The 25,986-nt window shown below is 42.3% G+C and overlaps 1 protein-coding gene across 2 annotated transcripts in view; it reads right to left on the bottom strand.

The window, feature by feature from the left end:
• POLR1H (RNA polymerase I subunit H) overlaps window positions 1–25,986 on the bottom strand; it is a 156,724-nt gene that overhangs the window by 66,243 nt on the left and 64,495 nt on the right. For both annotated transcript variants that reach the window (XM_069217761.1, XM_069217762.1), the window contains exon 3: window positions 16,919–17,022. In XM_069217761.1, the coding sequence (XP_069073862.1) occupies window positions 16,919–17,022 (104 nt within the window). The remainder of the gene's footprint in view (window positions 1–16,918; window positions 17,023–25,986) is intronic.

A 25,986-nucleotide genomic window follows, 5' to 3' on the forward strand; every position in this document is an offset into this window, starting at 1 on the left:
AGAAGCAACCAACTGCTGAATGATATTCTGGCTAATCCCAATATAACTATTAGGTCAATTTATCCCTCTTTGCTGGCAGAACAACCAGATGATCTAGAGAAGAATAAGGAGAGGTGGAGCAAGCAGTTGGTAGATGGGAGTAACAACTTTATGAGGTCACTGGAGCTGGGATGTAGTACTCTATTATCATCTTCCTTGCAAGCGCAGCACTATAAGACTATGTTCGACTTGTATCATACTCCGGCTCACCTCGCCAAGTGGGGATGTGTGTCAGGAACAAATTGTCCAAGATGTGGGATGTATGGTGCAGATATCGTGCATATGATTGCTACATGCGGGGAATTAAAGGGTTTGAGGGAAGATATTCAATCTGTTTTGAAGGAAGTTTTGGGATATGACTTTGCCCTTACACCTGAGATCATGGTTTTTGGGACTGATGACGAAGTAGCTGGACCTTATAGAGCATTTATCTTTGTAGCTATGGTAGTACATCGAATTTGTATAGCGTCTGCTTGGCTGAATGTACGACCCCCGTCCTGGCAGCAATGGATGGCCAGGTTGCTGTCTGTCTACCATTTGGAGATGGCATTATATGAACGTAAGGGGAAACAGGCTAGGAGGAAAGGGATGGCAATATGGGGGCCATTTCAGGCTTGGCGGGTGGGGGGGGATTGTGAGAGCGTGAATTTTCTAATATGTTTATTAATGGTTTTCGTATTAATAAAGAATGATGAACTAATGTGTAAAACGAGAAAACTTTTAAAGTTGTTGTTTTTCTGTTCTTGGCTGAGCAAAATTATATTCAGATGCTGTAGTTATTTTCCATGATTCGAAGCTTCAAAATAATAAATATTTTCAAGCTAGTGTAGATGTATCCACAGCTATCACTAGCGGGTTGCAGTGACCTGTCTTACAATGTCATATATATGAACTGAGCGTTGCATAAGTTGAAATTGTTTGAGAATGTTACTAGTATCTGGTCTTTCCTCAAGGATGGAAGTAATGTAGCAGAGAAAGTTTCCTCCTGAGAACAAGATATGCGAGAGAGACAATGGAGTTACAGACGAGATAGAAGGAGAGTGTTTCTACCAAAAAGAAAATGTTATAGTTAGCGTAGGTTTGTCAAGTTTAGGTCATCAAATTAGTTGTCGATTGGTCAATCTATGGGGTGTTTTCATTTCAGCCAATCAGGAGTTCATTATATTTTAGTATAATAATCTGTATAGACTAATTAGGAGGAATGGAAAGAGCTCGGAGTTAGTTGGAAATTCGTGAACAGTGGGTTCATTGATCCTTGAGAGCAGACAAGTGTCGAGATTAGTTGTCGATAGGCCTAAAACTGTTGATGGTGTCCTCAAGTGGAAGCTGATCATTTGCTGTTACTACTATTGTGCTAATGTATGTTTTAAATGTGAATTGTGTCTCTCTTGCTTTTCAGGGACCAACTGCAACTAATAATTATATTGCTGCACATTATTAGTTTTTATATAATGACATAACTGAGTTAAGAGTTTTTCTAAATTTGTGTTTCTAAATTCTTTTCACATGAAGCCCAACATGTAATGCTAATTTGTGGTTAGTTAGGAGAATAATCATCTATTGCTTATGATCTGGTTTGAATTCATTTGATGTTGACCTAAATGTATTCTGTACCATCATTACCGGTGTTTGTATTATTAATAAGTGTGATTCTTTTAGAGATAATTTGTTTAACTGTATTAATCAAATTGAGATATATATGCCGTTTCAATGAGCCGCTATTGATTCTAAAAGCTTATCATTTGTGACCTTAGCATTGTTAATATAGGGAAATAAAATATTAAATAAATGTCCTGCGTTTTTAAATACCATTCACCCTATCTTATGGGCATTTAGGGCCTAACATAGATGTGACTTAGAAGCACTAAAAAGGAAGGTTTAGGCCTGGCAAAAGGTTTATTTTGACAAGTGAAAATGGTTGTTTAAAACTGCACACAGAGGCTGTAAGGGCATGCCGGAAGACAAGACACGCCTACTTTAGTGGATGGCACAATGTGCGCTGAAGCCCACTTGTAAAATGTATTTAACTGGCCCAGTACCTTTTAATCATGGTTTTTCTTCTCTGAGCTTGGAACGCATTGAACTTATATTAGTCATTGCTCAATTACAGAAAACATGTAAGTTGAGTCTGCATAAAGATCATCCTTACAAACTAAAGAGTGCATTGGCTATATGTTTAGTATGTTAAAAGGTATTAACTGAACGCAGTGATTGAACAGTCTATTGCACACTGTGTTAAAATGAAACCAGTGAGAACCACTGTTCATGAATATGTCCTGAACAATGGGACTTAGAGAGTTCAGGTGCATGGTAAAGCAATATTGGAAACATGTTTTTCATTTTATGGCATAGCAGGCCAGTGTGGTAAGCCTGGATGCTTCATTCAAGATAGGCATGCACTCCTGTAATAGATGAAGTTATTCAAACTCCAAAACCTCAGATGCCAGATTGCTAGGTTCAGTTGTGTAGGGGTCTGGGTGCCTAAGCTGGCCTTAGTTCTGTATGAAAAGATATGGCCTAATCAAAAAGCTTCTCATGGGCGCTGATGGACAGACAACAGCATTGACTACTAAGGCTGTATGGCGCAAGTGGGGCCTCCAGCATGAGAGGTGGGAATGTTTGCTTCTTTTTCCATAGCCCGCACAGAAGCATTGGGAGAGGAGGAAAAGCACAGTCAAAGATTTCTGACCAGTTCATTCACAGTGCATCGTTCAAGGATTATAGATTTGGGTCCCCCAAGAGAAGTTTGGGCATTTAGCGTTTTCAGTGCTCACAAATTGGTCTATTTCTGGGAAGCCTTAATACAGGAAGTAACTGAGGAGGTCTTGCATGCGGAGTTCCCATTCGTGGACTTGTTTATCTGCCCTAATGAGGCAGTCTGCCAAATCATTGCACACTCTTGGAAGGTACGTCACCATGAGGTGTATTTACTGGCTGATAACCCAGTGCCAGATCTCCTGCGCTAGTCCTGACAGCAGGAGAGTGTTGGGTGCCCTGTTTCTGGGGTTAATACATGCAGTCATGTTCTCTGTTTTGTTGAGAGCCATTGCCAGGCATATGACCAGTAGCTCAAGGTAGTTGATGCGGCCCCCCCCCCTGCTTTTGAGGCATAAACATTTCTTTTAACGTTGTATTGCTGAGATGCTTCACCAGCCTGCGAGACAGACATTCACAGTAATGATCACCTGCGAGACACGGTCTGACAAACCCCTGGCATGCAACAGACTATTGCTGCTCTAGCACTGCACAGTGCAATCGGTGCTAGCCTCTACCAACACTAGATGTTCCTACTAACCATCCACTTGTGACCATTACCCAAGAGGCATTCTTCCAGCAGTTGCATGTGGTGCACGGCATGGAGCAGTCTGGTGATGCAGGAGGCTATCATTCTTAGGAGAGGCATGACTACTGACTAGGCTCAAAAGGAGGCTGAGCTGCTGAAATGTCAATGCCCGCTGTTGGTTGTGTTTTTTTTACACAAAGCATTTATCCGTTACAAGTGTTTTTGTGAAAGCTATGGAGCATGCAGGGGAGAGCCAAAAGAAATTACTCTGATTAGGTAACAGTGTGAACAATGTGACCAGCGCTTCAATACCACTGATTGAGTTTGCGCTGTGAGCCCCATGGCCGCCACAGAACACGAAGGGGAGAGACAAAAGGAAAATGTAGTTCTCCCACTGTGAAGTATATCAGCAATCGTCCAATAATCCATGTAACAGGGTAATTCTGCAAGGCAGTAACAAAACTGCGGCAAGGCGGGACAAACAAAGCATTTACACCGATTACATCAAGGGAGTTTCAAAAGGCAAGCTTAGGAATGAAAGAAAGTGATGGGCGTGAGGTAAGCGTGGTTAAAAGCCCACAGAATACTTACAACAGGTTGAAAAGAGCTTGCTCTCTCGACCTAATAAATGGGTTTCTAGGAAACTGGGAACTCGTAGTGTACAGAGTAAAGTCTGCGTGCGTTAACGAACTGCAAATATGGCTGTCAACTCTGTATCCTTACATTCCAGAAGGCATTGCTGGTAATTTCCATAATTTGCTACATTTTGGCATTTACTATACCGTTTCTAAGCACTCCAAATGTTGACAGATACAGAAATTAAAAATGCAAACATCCATTTTGGGGACAGCTTTTCCCCTCTGAAAAAAACATTGTACCTCTGGCCTTGACTGTCTCAAGGTTGCTTTTCAGGAGCTCATCTTGGCCCACATAGCCTGGTTAACAAGAGCACTAATGCCCTCATTATATAAGGCCACTTAATTATCATGGGTTTGAAGCAACTGAAATCTCTCTGTGAAAGTGCATAGAAAAATAAGGAATTAGCAGGGGAAGCAGATCTAGAATTACCAATACCCTAAGTAATTCATCATTTGTTATTAGACCCTCAGAGTACAACTTGTACCCCCAATATCAGTAACTTCCAGGGTGAGGAAATCCATCCCATTTACAGGGCCACTCAAAAAGAGGACAAACGTGTTGTCCTCACGTTCCATTGTGGGAGTGAATTGTGAGAAGCGTCTTTGAGGCTTAAGCCCCAGTGAATTCTGACAAAGGCAGTCACTTCTGGTCATGTGACTGCCCGTACTGGAATCTTACAAAACATTAAATGGTTAATCAGTGTGTACAGCAATGCCTTTACTGTATTGCTGCTCACACATAAAACTGGTTGGTTAAACATTTTTATGCTATTTTCATAGGTAATGCGAGTGATAAAAACATGAAAAATATTTACAGATTGAGTTGATTGTAAAGTAGATTTTAAAGCTTTACACAAGAGGCTTTCTCTGTTTGGGGGTAGCAAAGACTCATGACAAACAAAATATATATGCCTGCAGTGTATCATGCAACAAACTTTGCATAGCATTTCATACCTCTGGTGAGTCCACAGGCTGCTCTGATATGCTTCGGGCTACTGTGCACCCTGTAAGAGTATATGGTTGGAAGGATGTTGGTGGTAGGATTTCCGACAGGGGACGTATTGGGCGAGGTGCCAGAGGTTCAAAGACAAGGTTCAGGCTGGGTAGTGCATACTTTGATGTGCATACACATGAGGTCTTAGCCAATTACAGAAGCCATCTAGAATCTACCATTGTATGCAGTCTTGACAAATAAATTTACAAAGCAACTCCAAGTGTGAATGCAAAACAACAGCCTTCTGCATTATCAGCAGTCAGGCTTCAGAACTACAAAAGGCACAGATTATGTACTAACGAACATCCGAGGGCCTCCTACCTACCATAGTTGCAGATCAATCAACAGAACTGATCTTGTTCCACCTTTTTGCCAGTTCTGACATGGTGGATCACAAGATCATAATAAACTTGCTGAAGGAATGGACAGGTATTACACAAAGATCTGAAATGAATGGCTTCCTTACTACTAAACAAGAGCTGAAGCATCGGGATTTGTGTTTTCAAATCCACATGGCAACCAATATTAGGACAGATATTCAAGGTTCCATCATTATCCCAGCACGTACTCAAGGTATACATGCACCATCTTGTGCAGGTCTTCAGTCATCACCACCTCTATTTGGAAAGGACACCCAGTATCCCTCCCCAGATCAATAGGGACATCTGAGATCCGTGGAATATGACTAAATGCCTGAAAGTAATGTTTCCATGGGTTAAGGAATGTTTTGTATGTCTGGACAGTGCAAATGCTCGGTTTTAATCGCTCAGAGTAGTCAAACCTTCAACTTGCTCCCACCCTTCACAAAGCCTTCCGGGACAAATCACAGTTCCAACCCCAAAGGCAAAAACAAAATCTATGAACCTTGTTTGATACGGAAATGTCCTTAAATCCCTATTTAAACACTGTGACTAAAAACAGAAACCATCAACTTGTTATGCTGACAAACGTTCACCTGTGTGTACAGGCCAACAACTTAATTGATTTTATAAGAGATGGAACCTCTATAGCATCGTCTATACATACATATAAAAATCCCAAATACGAAAGGTGCAAAGAATACGGAATCAGGCAACTTGAACGTACATGAATCTAGACGGCATGAGAATGTCATCCCTGCTCTGACGGCCCTCCACTAGTTCCAGAAGCACAAAAGTCTCAGGTCGCTGTCCTTCGATCAACGAACAAGACCAAGAAATCAACTTCATTATGTAAAGTTCAGGAAAGGCCTAGAGACTTTCCTTAGTGGGAACAGCACCTTATCCCATCAAGGTGATTGGCCTCACTTCCAAAAGTTCCTCTCCATCTTTGAAACTGCTTGCAGGGTGACCAACAGAACTATTTTGCTAATGTGGAATTCTTCAACTGAACTGAATATTAGTCTTAATGCACCACCTAGCATCAGAAGAAGCTGCAAAGTGAATATTTTTAGTTCTATACAAAACTCCTTCCCTAAAACAGAAATGTTGCTGTGGACAGTCTCACAATAATCACATCTGTGCATACCTTCCTCTTCATATAGGTGGTCAAGGACATTAACAAATACTTGACGGTTGGTCTTTCTAAGTCAAATGGTACACCTCTGTAGCTGGAATATTACCAGATGTGTGACATAGGGGCCTGCCCTACATTAGGGTTATTCTAGGTAGCTTTCTTAGTGCACCACTGAAAGACAATGCCACTGTGACCCAAGGGTCTCAAAAAAGAAAAAAGCTAAATTATGCCCAGGACTAAAAAAATACCTTGTTCGTGAGCTGGGTCGGAAGACAGACTGCATTACTCCCATTTTGATAGAATTGCACTGGCTCCACTACAAGTGAGCTGTGTCTTGACCATGTATAATTTGCTTATAATGCAATTTAATATACATGGGCTGAAGCAAAAAAATAAATATATTATATATATATTCTGGGTGAGAAAAGGAATGGACTTAGAGGAATACACATAGTATCCAAATTGTCTAAAACTAAAAATGGCCCAGTCGTTTTTTCGAAGGGGCTTAAGGTGCAATATTCTGACTGTTGTGTTCTGAGTGAAAGAAGTGGAAAGGATATATTGCAGAAGACAGCATTTCCTTCAGGATCATTTGATACACCTATATTTGTGGAGGGGCCTATTTGCCCCAGGTGCAAGTTCCAAAGTACATTAACAAACAATCAATGAAAGGAGACCAATACCATTGAATTTAAAGGTGTTGTATACACAATTGATCTACTTGGTTCATCTAAGTTCTGCTTGCTAATGAACATGTGCTACAAATACATTGTACAAATACATTGGTATCGTGGCTGTGCTGTGATCAAGTGTGGTAAATGTGCGTACAATGTGAAAAAAAAAAAGTAAAACAAATGACCCTTGTAGTTCTCACTAAGATGGGCAATTGAGACTAAGACTTACTCAAAGGATCATGTCTCAAGAGATTCCCTTCACAAAAGTAGGATATAGGAAAGTTGAAAAATGTTGATGTTTTGATCCAAAGAATGATTTTACCAGGTTTTCATCAGACACGGTCAAAAGATATTCAGCGTGTACCAACTCACAGGTCAACGTGGTGTCAAGTGTTCATTTACAGTAGGGTATGAAATAACCAGCTCCTGCAAACTTTGTTTACTACACACCTGTAATTAATGCTTATTAAAAGGCTTTTATAAATATTCTATTTTCACAGATTGTTATTCATACTCAAAATATTGTGTTTTTGCGCACTGAGAGCTTGAAAACGACTAGAAACGGTTATTTCAGCTCTCGCAGTGCTGATCCCATTCCAAAAGTCATAAACGGTTGAAACACATGAAAACAAACAATTTTTGCCTATTTGAGACATTCTTAACGTCAGACATCAGCGATTCCTCAAAAATTGAATTGCACAATTCCGGTTGAACAGAAAATGACTACAAATGTTGATTATTTCACGAACAATAAATGAGCACTTTCATAGGCCACAATGTTACCATATAAGCAATTTTCGTAGAATGTTACTCAAACCTAACATATTGGCTTTTTTCTTTGTAAGGCATGATAGTCACTCTAAACAGGGCTATTCTGGCTCCAACAGAGACGAGCTACTTCCAGAACAGAAGTCATAGATAATAGATACCACGTTTCTGTTTCAACAGAAAAGTTCTCCAAATGTTTATTTCATACACTGTTTGAAAGTACCCAGTAACCTTGTGATATCATTGTGCGTGGGTTAAACGGCATGTGATGCCACTTCCATTACCCCTAGCAATTTGGGGAATTGACACCCATGGATTATAGATTCTCAATTAGAAACATGCATTAGGGTAGATAATCGGAGCTCTGCAGGGCAGAGGCCCACAACATAACTGCGCATTGTGTAAAAACATCAGAAAAGACAGCTTTGTCATACAAGTGCTGTACCCTAATTCACTGTCGCCAAATTCCTGCAGCTCTAACTCTGTTCCTAACCCTGCAGGGTCCTTCTTTCCAGAATTCAACAACAGGACTTGAAGTTCCTAAAGGCTTATGCACCTATACAAACGTCTAATACATATCTGGTGAGCTCCTCTCTATCTCTAAGATGCTGTGTAAGATGACCAGGATCCATGTTACCAGGACACCACTTTTCCATTCATACAGTTTGTTTTTTACATGTCATTGTTATCAGGTGTGATTGCCCAACTGGCTCAATTAATGTCAACAAACACTGCCACTCTCCGAATACACTGATAAGTCAAAGCAAAGCCCAAGAATGGAAAAGTAGCGTGTCTTTGAAAAAAAGCCTTCAAGACACTCTAATTCTGTTATCATTCCAGTTTACAGGCTCCTATAGCAATATACGTTATTTTATTTAGTAACATCTCTTTCATTTCTTCCGACATAGACAGCTCACTCCATCTCTCCTGGCGCAGGCATATTCACATTTCTCATTGTTATTTTACTTAGATAGAGGGATCTTCAGCAATGTCTCTCTCTTTGAATTCCTGATGGGAGCTTGCAGCACTCTACTTTCAGATTCCTATGTGATCCCTCCCTCTGGACACATGCAGCAGCATCCACTTCTACCATGTTCCTCCTGTAATCTCTCTACCATTTCATTCACTTGTAAAGCTTTTTCCCTCCTTTTAGGTCCTTGAAATACTTTGCCCAATTCCTTGGAATCGTGTAGCTACCTTTCCTTACAAGGTTTTGCAGTTCCACGGCATCTATGATGCTGTTGTGACATGTGACAAGAAGGTTCCTGCAAAAAACACATCCCTCTGACTTCTGATGCATTCCTTACCTCAGTTTAATGTAAAGTTGTCTTACTAGCATGATGTTATGAAAGTGGCTTTCATCCAGTAACAGCTTATCACTGATCTCTAATTATACATGGTAAAATGGGAAAAGTGAGACTAAAATTCCCAGATGCTTTGTCCTGTTGGATAAAAATGAGACATGATTAGCTACCCTAATACTATATGGATTGTGCACAGCTTTGCTTGTGCCTCGTCCTCCATTGTTGCTACTCACTAGTTATGGGAGATCTGCATCTCCTCCCTTCAGGACATGGTAGGCTACAGCTAATTAACTGTCTGGGCAAAAGCAACCATAATAGAGTCTGAGGTGGTCTGCTTGTGTAATTTGGGGGGACTTCAGTTTTAAAAGTGGAACAAATGGATTAAATTCTGCTTCACTGACGCAACAGAGCATGACAAAATAAAAGAAAGGTACACTCTATCTGCCCTAGTAACATTGCCTGATTTCACGTCCTTTTCCCCCAGAGGTACCACAAAGAAGGTTAAGCCAGTTCTTTGCTGCTAGAAGCTGCGGCTTAGTTTTGCCACTGAAATTCTTTAAGTGATGTGGTCAATTTGTAAAAAGTAAACCGATTCCATAATAGTGACACTAACAGCGATAACCAAACTCATCTCCTAGTCATAATTTCAACAGCACTTTCTTTCCCTAAGTAATGTCCAGCTTATAGCTCTAGTAACAAATGAACAATATGGGGGTGCTTTTATTGCATAATTGATTAGTGTAGCTATATCGAGGGCTGCTTACTTTTGTGAAAGCAGCAAGGAAGGGTGAGCCAAAGTAAAGGCCCACACTGTCATCAGGACTTCCATTGCCAGGGCTTAATTTGAACTGATGGTTGGAGGCGGTGGCCACCAGCACTCACTATTGGGGACTGGTACAGAATGAGAGATAAAGGCAGAAAAGGTGTACAGATGGAGGAAGAGAAAGACTGGAAAACAGAGATAAGTGGAGAAAGTAGGAATGAAACAGAACCTGTAAAAGTAAAATAAAGGGTCAGGGAGGGTTTGGTGGTAGCCGACAAATGTCAGAAGCACTGGTAACGAGCTTTTGAGAAAAACTTTGAGCCCCAGCACTTATTATGTCACAAATTAAGCACTGGCCATTGCTGCCTGCGCTCTTGATCAGCTAACTGAGACAGATGAAGCCACGAGTACCCTCCCTCTGTAAATGAGCTGCAACTACTGCAAGGCACTCCGAACAATCTTGGAGAGGTGGTAATCCAGAAGGGAAGTACTCTGAAGTGGTAGTGTTGTCCACTCACCACAAAATGAATGTAACAAAAGTGGCCGGATGGATGAATATATGAAAGTAGGCAGCCCTGAGGTGTAATGCAGTCATGTAGTCACCATGTTGAAGCAAAAGGGTGACATCTTGTAGCGTTGTCATGTGAAAATGTTCTGATAGGATATATTTGTTGAGGGGTCCAGGACTGGGTAGAGGGAGCTGCCCTCCTTGGGAATGAGGAAGTAAAGAAAATTGACACTTTTGGAAGGGTTGCAATAAGTTCTAGGCAGTATCTGTGGTGATTTACTGCCACAACCCACTCATCTGACAAGATTTCCTCCCAATTGAAGAGGAAACCTTGCAATCTACCCCCGACAGGTGACATGAGGTCGGGGAGGCAAGGCAACGTTTAGAGATCAAGGGCCCGATTACAAATTTGGCGGTTGGTAAACGCAACCACCATACCTGTAGTGAGGAGACTGCCGTGGAGCTGGCGGTCTCACCACCTGCCTATTAGGAGTTTCCACTGGGCTGACCGGCGGAAATCAAAGCTTCGGCTGGTCAGCCCAGTGGAAAACAAGTGGCAGCCCTGGACACGGCTCCTCATGGCGCCGAGTCCAATGCCGTCACAAACGGGGCCAACCTTCCACTCTTGAAATGCATACGGTCTGCAGAGCAGAGATCCTGGCGGTGACGGCGGGCCTTTGGTGGCACCTACTGCCAACTTGTAATGTGGCAGTCAGACCGCTACAGCCGCGGCAGTCCGATGTTCAATGGGAGTCTGGCGGTTTTCAGACGGCGAGACTCATAATCAGGCCCGGGTCCCCTTTACCAAAGCTGCCTCTACCCCTACCCGTGCTGTTTTCAACCCAGTTGTAACCCCCTTCCTACCTACTGGTAAAAGAACTGCGGCTGTCTCTGATAAGTTGGTGCTGATCGGGGAAAGTGGCTTTGGCGCCTTCCCTAGGTTGTTTCCAAAAGGAGTGCCTAGCAGCTGGAGTCCGTAGGGCACCCATTTCTTTTCCAATTTCTGTGTCCTCGCATTTTCCAGCATCCCATCAACCTGTAGGCCAAAGAGGTGTTCCCCAAATAATGGGCAGTTGGAGAGATGCTGCTGGACCTCAGATTTAAACTCCGAGATGCGGAGCCAGCTATGGCATTTGAGGAGGACGATGCTGTGTCACTGATGGCACAAATGTTGGCGTTAGAAATGGTCTTGCCCTCTGACACCATTTCCACCTCCTCTCTTTTTGGACTCCTTTGGAAGGTGTTTTACAACCGTCTACACCACCTCCCAATGTGACAGTTCATATAGGAAGAAGAGCCCGGCAGAGTTGGATATACACCTGTGGAAGCAGCACCCTAAGGCTACCATCTTTCCAAATGCATCCATCGTCCTTCTCGCCTCTTCAAGTGGCAGAGCATCAACTGCAGCCTATACAGACGCCTTTTTGGGGCAATATGGACCAACAGGGCAGGGTGGGAGGTTTCGGGGATGGTGGGATTTGGAACATAGCCCTTGATGTAGACTGGGTCGTTTGGTGGGGCTTTATATTTTTCTCTCCACACTGACAATACTACTAGCACCTTTACACCCTCTCAGGGGTGGATTTCAGCGTGCCCTTGAGCATAGGTATTAACTGTACTATACACTCCAATTTGAAAGCGTCTCTATTTGACGGAACCCCCACTTTTGGAAGTATGGTAGGATAACTTGTAGGAGGTATTCCCATTTGTGGACTTGTTGCTGCATCCTGCTGAGCAGGGCTGCAAAGTCATTGTCTGTTAGTGGAAGGTATTCCACTAACAGGGGAATGTTGTGATGTAGAGCCCACTTTTTTGGTGTTCCTACGATTGCTGTTCAGCCCGGAAGAGGATCCTGACTTCAGGGATATTACTCCTTATCAAGGGGGTTCTGTGCTTTTCACCTACTAATTGTTTTACATCATACATATTGATGGCAGCATAGCTTTGATCGTTTCCAAACTTTTGGTTCTGAAACTAAAGAGACTTGTATCCATCCAAAGTAGTTGAATCACTCTACTAGACAATGATAACTTTTGTCCATAGAGTATCAATTTATTTCTTTGTTTGCCCTCAAGAATTCTCACTCAAAACAAAACAAGTGTTAGCTGTTTTGGACATATCTGGAAAACTGTGCATTTGATTACATGTTGATACTGTTATCTTGTAATAGGGATAGATCTATCCTTTACGGTTAGTTGGTTCATTACAAGTATTTCACTTATTTGTTTGTCCAATTGAATATCTTTGTACCATGCCAATATTAAAAAAAAAAAAAAAAGAATTCAGTGATACTTTACAACTAAAAGATTATGGTCAATATTTTTTTTTTTATTGCTAATAATGTAGGTTTCAATTTACTATATTAAAACTTAGGTTGTGCTCCAGGTGTTTATTGAATGTTTCATCAGTCTCTGCCTAAGCAGTGTATCTAGATGCATCTCTTTGCAGCAGGAGTGCTTTCTGTGGTATTACATCATATTTCGTGTTTTATTCTGTTTACTTGCCACATTTGTGGGAAGGTTATTGTGCTGGACATTCTTTCCACTACTGCTACGTTTGTAATGGCTTGAAGTTCTAGGTAGTTGATGTGGACATTCTAGTTTTTGGCATCCTAAAGACCCTGCACTGTTATGTCTAGTAGGTGTGCGCCCCATCTAGTCTGTGATGAATCTGTTGTGAGAGTGATGTGGGGAACAGGGTCAAGAGAAGGCAGCACTTTTAACAGACTGTTGGTGCTCCACCATTGCAGAGAAATGTGGGTCTGGTGGTCCATCAACACTAGATCCTCCACCTGAGCCTGTGACTGAGACCACTGACGAGCTAGACATTCCTGTTATGGAAGCATATGGAACCTTGTGTGTGGAACTATGCCAATGCAGGAAGACATCATCCGCAGTAGACGCATAACCTCCTCACTGTGAGTTGCTGGTTTGTCTGAAACGGTGGAAATGTTGCTTGAGAGTTTTGAATTGCTGAGGGATTAGGGTAGGCTAATCCTAATAGTGTGGTTAGGATTGCTCCTAAATATGGTTGAGCCTATAGTGGTTGCAGATAAGACTTGGGGATATCGATAGTAAACCCTAAGCCATTGAGAAGATCTATGGTCATGGGAGTGTGTTGTTGGCACTGATAATGAACTCTGGCTTTGATAGGGGATAAGGTAAGGGAATACATGGACGTTTTGTCCGCACAGATGAGCTGCGCCCACTGCTAGGCATTTGGTGAACGCTCGAGGTGCGGTGGATACCCCAAATGGAAGACCCTTGAACTGGTAATGTTTGCCCACTATGACAATTCGTAAATAATTGCAATGAGCTGAGTGCATTAGTATGTGAAAGTAGGGGTCTTTAGGTCTAAAGGTCATAAAGTTGCTTTGTTGAGGAAGTGGTATGAAGTCCTGAAAGGTGATCGAAGTACAAAGAGCATACTCCTGAGCCCTGATGTTGAAGAGGAAAAGGTTCTATGGCTCATTTGAGGAGAAGGGCTTGGACTTCCTGCTTGAGTAATATTTAATGTTCCTGCATTAACCGGTGAGTGTGAGGTGGAATATTGGGCAGTGTGGTATTGAGCACCAGACAATAGCCATCTTGGATAATGGCTAATACCCATTTGTCTGTGGTGACAGAATGCCATGTTGGATGGAAATTTTGCAGTCTGCCCCCGATCGGTGTTTTGTGGTCTGGGGGTAGGATACAGTAGTCACTGTTTGCCGGAGGGTATGGCTTCACAAGGGGAGGCACCCCTACCTTTACTCTTGTTGTTACTGCCTCTAAATGAGCCATGATACTAGCTCTTGGTATAGAAGCTTTGTGACTGCTTTTGTTGCGAGGTGGATGCCTCTGCAGAGGTATACTTATATGCCCACAGCAGGCTGGGCGATGAAAAGGCCCACTGGGAGGAGGTGTTTGTCGCGCTCCCACAGCCTTAGCGGTCTTTGTGTTCTTTTTTTTATATTTTCCAAAGCAGAGTCTACATGGGGACCAAACAAGTGCTCATTATCAAAAGGCATATTAAAACTAGCCTTGGCACGTATGCAGGCAGTACCCACATGAATGGGGATTTTCCTTTGTCGAGTGTCCAGTTTGTCCAAAATCAGTTTAACAGGTAAAGTGAGGCCGAGGAAGTCTTTGTAGGTTTCGGCTCAGAGGGTTTGAGCCTGAAGCTTTGTACTTTGAGGTGTGAGGCACTGTCGGCGTTGAGATCGAGGAAGTCAACTATCTGGCTGGCACCAAAGGTCGAGTTGGCGCCGAAGGCTAAATATAGTCCAAAGAGGTTGATATCAAAGGGTTTTGACTTGGCATGTACTTTCGGCGCTGGGCCCGAGGGCGGAGATTTTAGAACAGTTTTTCAGATTTGAACATGGCCAGGTAGCAGTGGTGAACCAGTGACCTCAGACTGTGAGACTGTCGAAGCTGAAGGTTTTTTTTAGTCGGCGTGAGCTGAAGGGCAGTGGCTGTAGTACACACGGGCTGAGCAGATGGAAGTTTCTGTAAATCTACCTTGAGAACAGAGCCTGAGCTTTCGTCAAGAGAGAAGGTTTCCTCTTTTTCGTGGTTGGTTGCTCCTGGGCATGATCCTCACCAAAAATGTTTAGAGTGTCGTCCATGGCTCTATGAGATATCGCAAGGCAAAGAGCCCAGCGGTAGCGGAATGTCTTTTTTGACCTGAAGAATCTGCATGTGTCGCACTCAAATTCCATGGGTCTGGGGACAGACAAGTTGCACACCGAATGTTGGTCCATGTAAGGTAACTTCGCATGACAACGCATACAGAACCTAAAGGGCACGCATTCCATTACCAGCGGAACATTTTCAGGCTGGTAGCAACAAAGGTCGGCCTGAAAGTCAGTGCCCCAAAGGGCTTCACGCGAATGGAATCAAACCAGCAGAGTTTTCTAAGGAGGCGCAGATGGAGAAAGCATGAACGATAACAATACCGTTGAAGATAGAGAAGAGAACCAAACTGGAGTCGAAACATGGAGTTGAGGCACACACGTTCAAACCTGGCGGCTTGGAGGAAACAATCTAAAAATGGAGTGGATGTCCATGCACTTCATCACTGAAAGGAAGAGTCACTCGACTTTGTGACTCAAAAGACTTCTTTGAAGAAAAACAACTTGTACAACTCTGGACCCAACACTAGATGGCAGGAGTATGCAGAGCATGTGTATCTACCGCCACACATGCCACCAAACTAGAGTTTACATAATTAATAAGCGGTATACTATGTGGCGAGTTTCCCTAGCTCAGAAATAGGCATGTTTCTTGGACAACAAAGATGCCTGCTCTACTTTAAAGTGTTGGGCATTTTCTGAGAAAAGTCTCTTTTGGTGCAGGAAGCAGAGACAAAAAAACAGAACCCCTGTAACGGTCAATGTAAATGCTCAAATCAATATCTTCTAAGCCAGAGGCATGGAGCCTGGGTAATAAATGAATGACACTTTCAGTAGTCTCATTACAAGTCCATTCACTTCTTGACTGGGTAAAGCTGAGGGTTGCTAGTTAGGGGGGGACCACAAACAGGCTTGCTTGCATAAGCTGTTACAGAACTTTTCTCATTAAAAGTAAGTCTATCATACTTGTTAGTGTGTAATTCTGGGCCAGGAGCCACAAACATTTTTTTAAATGATTTATTGGTCCAAGAGTGTTCCAAAGTTGGTCTGGATGTGCCCCATAGCGCCTGGCATGAGCTAGGGGATTCAGAATAACCACTAGAGACAACCTATCCAATGGGGGAAAATGTCCTGAGGCTAACCCTCAAGATGACCTCAACCTCAACATTGAACTGGGGTTCAGAGCTGGGGGGGGGGGGGATCGTTATGGCAACCCCAGTGTCCTCCAACATCTATCACTAGAATTCAATTTTAGGCAATCTGCTTACCGCATACAGATGTTTGGCAAAATCAGAATTGTGCTTTCAGGACCCACACAGTGGATACAAACAAGGTGTTTTTGGCATTCTCTTTTTCTCCTTTGAAGTTCCCTCCCCACAAATGTTATAGGTAAACCCAGCAGTCAACAAGCTGGTGCACAATAATATGAAATAGTCTTAGGCGTTTGGGGCCCAAAAGGCTGGCAGGGCTAACAAAGGGATCTGCCCAAGTATAAGGCAACATTTGTCTGTGACAGGGGAGATATCTTTGAAGAGTGTTCCCAGTGTCATATGAATTCCCAGCAGACCTGTCAGACAGAAAGTGACATTCAAGTAGGACCTGACACTTTGATGTCAAAGGTGATCCTCCTAGCCCCCCTTGCATATTCTATCAGGTTCAGATGTATCATCTCTGCCCATTTAGGTCAGCCTATTAAATGCTCCTGTGATCAGTGCACACCTTACCACAGGAGCATCATAAGCTGCTAGTTGAGCTGGAAGGCACTGAAAAGGTCTTAGAAGCATTAAGCAGGCAAAGGATTTTTTTCTAAAGTTTTTCTGTTTTAGCGGTGCACTACTCACCAAAGGCCCTTTAATCTCATCTTCCTCATCAGCCTCCATATGTACCATCAGGGATTCACGCTTGTTGAAAACCATACACGACTGTATTTGCTTAGCTTCAAAGTCTGAAAAAGAAAGACATAGCATAAGACATAACTGGATGGCTCACTGGGTTACAATGCAAAAGAAGGCGATGAAGAGAGCCAGGCCACCCCATCTGATGCCTTATTTATTTGGACTATGAAGCAAAAGTGATGCACTCTTGTACTAGAAACAACAGCACTGGGTGCCTCATAGCATGTCCTAAAAGATGAAGGTTCATGATCAGTCACAAAAAGAGACCTGTTTGTCTATTAAGGAGCTATATGCAGCTAAAGCTGCTAACTTTTTAGACACAATGAGCAAAATATACGTCTACCCATTTCAAGGTAGCATCTAAGTAGCATGTCCATCACATCATCTTCTGTTATCATTGATAGTTTACGTGTTCTTTGCTTTCAGGTTTTCATTACCACATATGGCACATAATATAAACTCATTGCAAAATGGGGCTCAACCAATGCACCACCATGCACCAGTCCACATTTCTACTAACAAAACTTTTAACCACGCCCTGTCACACCCATCAGCTATTTTATGTTTTTGTTTCTGCTCTTTCTTGAGAGTCTTAGTTTACTTTAACTGGGTGACCAGTCAATCAGTATACTTTATTTGGCTTAAATCAGCCATAAACGTTAAATTACATCCAGACAATCATCGAGCTATAAAACCGTTAAAACTTTAAATATAAAAGCATAAAACTGTTAAGCATAAAAATGCCGCAATTTAAGAACACTTAAAATTAAATTAAATTAAAAACTGCCACAATCACTTCTTAGTTGTCCAAATCATGCGGATGAGCAAAAGCTGCTAAATAAGACCTAAAACCAGCATCCTGCAAGTATGGGCGCAAAAAGCACCTTCTCTCATTCAAATGAAATGTACAAAATAAGGTGAGTTGCGGTGTTGATTGATCTGTGGGGGCTTCACAATGACATGATTGGAGAGAAGAAAACCACGTCCCTCTGTAAGTGAAATGTGCCAAGCCGAAATCTGATCAACAGAAATTTGTGTTTTTCATTTTCTAAGACCTATAAATAAAGTGCTATTTGCCCTGGCATCTCATTTGCTAGGCCTCCCCCTCCTTCAAAAACCCGTTTGGAAACATCCCTTGAGTAAGAACTGTAAGCAGAGTTTTTTCACTTCACTCAGAGATACACGCCAGGCTGTCCGGATTAACAAAAAAGAAACTGGGCACCCGACTCTCACAAAAGTCTTCTGGACATATTCCAGCCAGGAAATCTCCTGAACACCTTCCAACTTAAGGCAATCTTAGGGGTTGTAATTTAACAAGATCTTCCAGAGATTGTTGGAAAGTCTTCAGTTAGATCACCCTGCCTTGTGTTACGGACTCTGGAAGTTGTTGGTGAGTGTAATCTCTGAAGCAGAGAGATGATGGCACTATCTATTCCCACCTGGGCCATAATCCCCCATAGCCGAGAAGGGTCTACTGAATCAAATGCACAGGACAAATCCATGAAAGCAGGGTGCACACTGCTTTTCTTAGCCTCAGTATATTTCTGTATTGTCAGTGACAAGTTTAAGGATGCTCAACTGTACCCAGACCTGGGCAGAATCCGAACTGGAGGTCTGAGAGCCCATGATTCTCTACAGTCCAGTTTTCCAATTTCGCCAGTATGACCCTGCTCAGGATCTTGACAGTATTATCCAAAAGCAAGATTTGCGATAACAATGTGGCAGCCTTTTTCTCCCTTTTTGAATACAGGCACAATTGAGGCCTCCTCCCACATTTGGACCAAAGGGCCCTGAATAGCAGTCCTCCGCACATTAGTAATTATGGGTCCCAAAAACTGCAAGTCCGATTTATAAACATCCACAGGAATGTGGTCTGGGCTGGGAGCCTTATCAACAGAACTTTTCTCTATTGCTTGAGTAACATCAGCTCCATTAATTGAGCTACACAGATCATTAACGGATGAGTCACTTGTTGCACTTGCCACCTTATCGGGAAAAGGCTCCAGTTGTGGCCTGGGACCAAAGTGGCAGAGAAATGAACCACCCAGTTCTTCTTTGAGACCAAACACTCAACTTTGGGTGTTAGATCCCCTACAGATGTCTGAGAGTTCATAACTTGCCAGCACGCCCGTAAGTCTTTACTCTCGCTGCTGCATGTCAACTCCTCCCAGGCCTCATTCCTCATCTCAGCTTTCCTTTTCAGGGTCGAGTGCAAAGTGCTCTGTCCCTGGTGTAATCTCTCTGTGGGCTTTTAACCACGCCCTGTCACACCCATCAGTTTAATTGGTTTGTGGGCTTGCCTTTTAAAATTCACTTGATTTAATTGGTGAAAGGCATGCATATGTTATGCCTTTTCCGGTGTTAAGCCCGCCTCGAACGCACCGGCCAACTACTGAAAACATACAAGGCTCCATGTTTTCGGTATGGTTTCTGGACTAAGTTTTCTCTTTTTCGTAGGCAGCACGGTCTCGCTGGGCACTAGTAGAGCGCTTTCATGACACTGAGCCTATTACATGGATATTTGCACTTTTGCCGGCTACATGGACAATTGCACTTTTGCAGATTACACAGATAATTGCACTTTTGCCGATATGTTTCACTGCGAGCAAACTTCTGCTCCCTTTGGTGTGTCTGCTTTGCCCTCATGGCGGCACTCGACTCGCTTATGTGAAACTGTTTTACTTTTCATTTTATGTAGCAAGAAAAGTCCGGTTAGGAGTTTACAACGCTAATAGCTTTAATTCAAGCAAACCCAAGAGCTACTGCATTGTAAATTCTCGTTATAATAGCTTCCCTATATGTTGTCCTGGACTCCACTGTGCTAAACTTATTTCGGGGGCTTTTATTGAGTGCCATTTTCAGCGCTTTGTGAGCTTCGGAACAGGCCTCATCAAACCACTTGGGGTTGATACTTTCGCAACTAGGTGTTCTAGTCAACTTGTCTACCATGTATTCCTTAAGAGTGGTAAAGGCCCTAATAACCTCATGAGGATCAGAGCCGCCCTGAAGGATCAAATTGACCTCAGATTTCTTGTGTGATAAAAGATCATTATAAAAAGCCTCCTTGTCAATTTTGCCCCAATGCACCCCTAACCCCTTTGTCCCTACTATAACTGGGTACCTGAGCGGTTTTAAATAAATGTAAATTTCTAAGCCCCAGCGTTAAGAATTTATGATTGCTGATGCATGAAGCTATCATTTTGCACCCCACCAGAGACAGTAACAACTCTTTAGAGACCAGAATATGGTCTATAAAAGAGCCCCCGCTGCCCATAAACAACGGTAAATGCGCTAATCTCCAAGTCCCCTGTTAAAATACCATTTCGTTGGCAACAAGTACTCAATTTAAGGCATTCCCATATGGTATATGTTTAAAGTGCATCAACTAACAAATAACTATTGTCGTAGGGACATTGAAGTCACCCACCCATGCAAGAAAAAGTCTCCTCCTTATCTTATTAAGAGATCTATAAAGGGCATCCTCCACCCCTCAAAAATTTCTGCAATTGTAGAATTTAAAATATCATGATAATAATTAACCAATAACAAGTCATAAGACCTATTATACGAAAACAAAAGTAAGTGAAAGTGAGGGGTGGCAGCCACCTCCTTCACTTTGCACTCCGCCAAAATTAAAGAGACTGGGTGACCATATTTTTGTATAAATTCAAACATTTTAAGTCGTTCCTCAAAGCATCAGTATGTAAAATGAGTGCATATGCTCTTTTCATAAGGTTTTGAGATACCCTGCGTTCCGTTCTGGAATATTCTTATATATTTAGTTACAAAGATATTCATGCTTTACTAGATAGTCAGTATGCTACTAATGCCTACACAAAATCCATCTTGCAGGCATTTATGAACAGCCTGCCTCGCATATTTTTTGTGTTTTTTGACATATGAAGAGTTGGCATCTACTACTACACTATGGTGTTGGCTCTAATAAATGTAAACCATAGACAGATTATATTATTTTGTATCGCCAAATGGCTTGTCAACAGTTACTACAAGATGACGCTTGCACAATTAGGGCATTTTCATAGTTTTAATGGACTATGATGCATTGCACATGTGCCATTAATAATAAAATGGACAGTTACATGCAAAGTTTGTCTTTTTTGGTGTACTTCAATGGGATACATTATATTATCATATCACAGGACACCAATTTTTGTGTTGCTAGACTTAATAATTGCCATTACAAGTTAGTACTTGGGACACTCTAGAGAATTTTACAGCCGTAATAAACCAACCTTTCCTAATTGTGCTCAAATTATAGTTTGATGTGTCATCTCAAGCTTCCGTTATAGATTGAAATAACAAAGGGGAATGGTTTATGCATCCTATTCCCATTTAGGATTTCTGCAGAATTCAGTAAGGTTCAGTTAAATAGTTTTGGGTGAATTTCACCATACTTTTGGACATCCGGTTTGCTGACCACAAAATGGCTCTCGTGCATTCCAGGGATTTCTTGCAGTCACAAGCAATGTTCGTTTTGGGCAAATGTGCCACAAGTATTTAGATTTTACGACCATGTTGGCTAAGACCCTTTTGCTGTTAGCATCACTATATTACAGTTGCTTACTCAATGAGTATCCACGCAATACATCTACTCAAGGAGTTTATTTCAGTCTCAACAAAAGTTCAACTCAGGGAGGTGCACTAGGAAGATTTCAGATTTGCAATAATTTAGCCTTGGACGCTTATGTCGGAATTTTATATACTACCTTTCCTTACTCTATGTGTATCAACATAATTTCTATCTTATACTCCTTGGACTGTAATCGCCTTTTCTTTATTTTATACAAACAGAATAACAACACACACTACTCAAATAATTATTTCTCATTAAAAAAAAACTGATTAAGTTGGAGACCTTTAATTTTAGAAATCAAATAGGTAAACTATAAATTAATCAGTGTCTTACTATTTGAAGACCCTGCTTGATTAGTGATGGATAGATAAACTGTAACATTCTATACGGGTGAAAAAACTGACTGCTTGTTAGACAAGCCATGTTTACATTGTCAAGGACTGATCAGGGAATACTAACTGAATAAAGCAGGTCTCTGTAAAATTCTTGTAGAGTAAATCTACATCTGTTTTCCCTCTGTAAACTGGCTGGACAACAGATTTCATAACACCTAGTATTTACTAGGTACAGTACTTTTTAGTTTTTTACCAGTCAGATAAAACTTTTAAGATACATTGATAAGGTTGGTTCAAGGTGTATAATTAAATGACCGATTTCCTTCTAGAAGTCTTTTCATTGACAGGTTGTAGAAGGCTTGCTAAGGCAATGCGTTCACAAAAAAAAGACTTGCAGACCCTGCCACAACCACCAACATTGTTGCCACGAAAAAGCTACAAGCCCTGGCTGACACAGTGAATAATGTTAAAGCCAGTTTAACAAGATTAACTGTGACATGTCAACAGCAGTAGAACAGAGTGGGACTTCAGCGTCTTCTAGAGCCCTTAGACTAAGGCCCAGAGGGTGCCTGCCCCTTTGACCATGGAAGGGGTGGAGCGGATGAGGGGAGGTGGGGGGGGGGGATCCTGAACACCCAGCTAGACAAAGCCACACAGTACCTGCTACCCACTGCTCTGGTTACTGACACCAAGGCCCAGGTGGATGTTGTTGCCAGCCCATCACAGTCAATAAGAATGGGGGTTCCCATCTCCAATTTAGCCCAACGGGTGCGCTAGGTCTGGCTCTTCAAATTCTGAACCAATACAGGAGCCTGTCTGATTTGGACCGTACTGCTCACCCGGTCTGCACTGACTTTTTGGGAGTGTTGCTTCGCCGTCTAAATCTCCACATTTAATCTTGCCTCGTTTATCATTCTCTTCTGTGAAACCGTCCTCTGTAGCGAAAACAATGATATCTTTTACCAGACAAGAGACATTTTGACATCTAGTACTACAAAGTGCGGGGACTCTTTGCTAAATACCCTAAAGGCAGTGGTAAAAACTCCACACTATCATTCCACGAAGCTTGGCATAGAGGTGGACCTTACGAACACTCTCACACCTTTTGTTTCCAGAATTGAAATGAAATGAGAAAAACTAAACCTGCTTTTTTCCAGAGCACAGTCCAGAAGCTTTCTCAATTACTTCAGTTGCGCTTGCTTGACCATCATAGACAAACTGAGAGCTCTGTCCAAACCCTAAAGAAAATGACGACGGAATTAAAGGCAGGTGATTCTTCACAGTGCTCATCAGTACTACCAAACTCATCACAGACCAAGGATGAAACACCATTAACTGCACGGCTGCCACAGTACAGACAACTGAGGTGATATACAGTCTGAAGCTGGATGGACTAAGTCCTTGGGTGAAAGCACGACTGGAAGCACCCATATAAATCCACCAACGCAAAGAGGGCATGACCATGAGTGAGCATTACGGTAATGCACAATATTTCTTTCAGAACTCCTTAGGACATGATGACAAAAGAAATAAGGGCAAGGTCAACCCAGAAACAGCAAGAGATGCCCCAAAGCCCAGCTCAACCAATTCTAATCCAGCCATCATTGAAAAAGCTCAGCCACACACAGATAAACCACTTGCAACACAAGCAGATCATCTGGCCATAGTACACATACTGAATAGGCCCCCAGATGTTACAAACAGAGCAGGGAAATAAACAGATAGTAGCCCAAACCCACCTAATCTGACCGAGCTAAGTTCAAGGAGTGAACTAGAGGATGTTACTATACTAGACTTTAACAAGGAAACATCCCAGGACACACCTTAACAATACAATAAACATTCAGAGGTTTGTGCAGAACAGTGCGAAGTGGGGTACACAGTCATCCTGCGTTTTCAGGATGAGGGAACCCAGAGAGGGCAAATCGGTATCCAATCGTCTACAGGCACACCAATTAGATCCAGTCAGTGCCCAGATACCTTACCTATATTGGAATATGAAGCAAATATCACCATGCTCCCTTTTCAATCTGAATACAAGTTCAGATATCCAGTTTATCGAATTCCTGCCCCCAAGGGACTCGCGGTGTATCAAACCCACCCTAGTTACATTTGTCAGGGACTGGGGGATAAAGGTCACAATACTTCATGGGTATGCTTACCCTCCCACGTTGACCTCCAATTCTAGGGATAAGCATCATGCTCAGTGCTGTCCCTCAAGACAAAAGTTTAATCCTGCAAGCTTTTAACCTAGGAAAGTGAAGGTCCAGATTTTCTTCTAAGTAAATGCACTATAAAGGTTGAGAAAATTGAGCGGTGGGACCTCAAACAGGTGGTATGGACCAAAATCCCCCTCAAAGAGAAACTTCCACAACTGATTGAGAATGATATCTCACTTATTATTTTGTTCAATTATTTCCAAATTTTGAATTAAACTTGCAGACTGAGCATAGTCTTTATTCATTTATTCAAAGGTATTAGAAGAAAGTTGGAAAATGCAGATCAGGTACATCCAACACGTGTTTCGCCCTCTATGGTGAGTCCACCTAGGGCTTTCTCAAGGCATTGCAATATTCATATAAAACAGAACATCATGTGGTATATGGTCATTGCAAAATTCATATAGAGCAGAGCATCATGTAGTATGAGGTCTCAATACCATGATTTAGGGCAAGTAAGGAAAAAACAACACTCGTATGCCGTAGTCGCGTCTTAGTATGGTGCCATCTTGGAAAATCCTGCAAGGTATAAACCAGAGTGAGAAGCTGTACTCCATTCTACATAATGCTACTGGTGCCGAACTGTCCACTACAAAGAGTGTATCTAGATCAGCGGTTCAAAACAGCATGATCTGCTTCAGCATGCGGGGAGCAATTAACTGTAATAACACGCAAGACTGCTAGGCTGCCTACCACCTTGGCTTCTGACACCTCAGCCTGATTGTGTCCCCCCACCCCCAATGAAGCCGCCTCTCTGCCCTTTCAACCCCACAGAAAGACCTGAACCTTCTATCAACATATGTTCCTGGAACATAGTGGGTCTGCACTAGAAGCTAGATGAAGTTGACTTCTGGGGCTAGCTGCACAAATTTGACATCACTATCCTGGAGGAAACTTACGTGGAAGTACCAACTCCTTTAGTTGGCTTTTTGGAAATATAACAAGCTGTCTACATATGTGGAAGGAACTCAATCTTGATGAAGGATGCCCAAATAAATTAGTCAAAAACATCATCCCCTGGATCATGAAGAACAAAGCCACATGCTTCACAGTTACTCTCAGGCAGCTAAAGAAAAATCTTTCTAAGCAACTACGAGGTTTAAATATGGTGCCCCAAGATGAAAGTTAAATAGATAAAATTAGAAATCTTTGGTGACAGTATAAAAAGGAAATCTGGGTAGTAAGGAAATTTTACAAAGACTAGCTCTGAGCCAAACTGTGTGGCGCCAGAAAAAAAGAAGAACCCACATATCATCTGTAAACTCATAAATTCACTTGAGAAACGTTAGCGGAAAAGCCTGCAATACAAATATGAATGAACTGGCCTTATTATCCTATCTACAAACTCTTTATACACATGTAAACTCCAGCAGATCCCATGGCTCAACAGTAGTCTCACTCAATAACATTCTCAGAAGAATGGATACCTTTAAATGAGGCAGCAAATATCCTGGCAAAGGAAACTGAACAAGACAATGAGTCATCTACCAGTCAAATTTACACCACAGAACCATTGCTGAAGGTGATACAGAAAGTTAAAATTGGCAGGGCCGAATTGCTTACCACAGGACTTTTTTAAAGTCAATTTTGACTTCTGCCATCAAAACTAAGTCACGTGTACGAGTTTCCAGTGGGCAAATTGAGAACAACATTACGGCTAATTACACTTACAAAAGTAACACATATAGAGGGTCATTCTGATCCTGGCGGCCGGTGGCCGCCAGGGCCACCGACCACGGGAGCACCGCCGACAGGCTGGCGGTGCTCCAATGAGCATTCTGACCGCGGCGGTTCAGCCGCGGTCAGAAGCGGAAAGTCAGCGGTCTCCCGCTGACTTTCCGCTGCTCATTGGAATCCTCCATGGCT

Source organism: Pleurodeles waltl, chromosome 12 (genome assembly GCF_031143425.1).
Source record: "Pleurodeles waltl isolate 20211129_DDA chromosome 12, aPleWal1.hap1.20221129, whole genome shotgun sequence".
NCBI lineage: Eukaryota > Metazoa > Chordata > Amphibia > Caudata > Salamandridae > Pleurodeles > Pleurodeles waltl.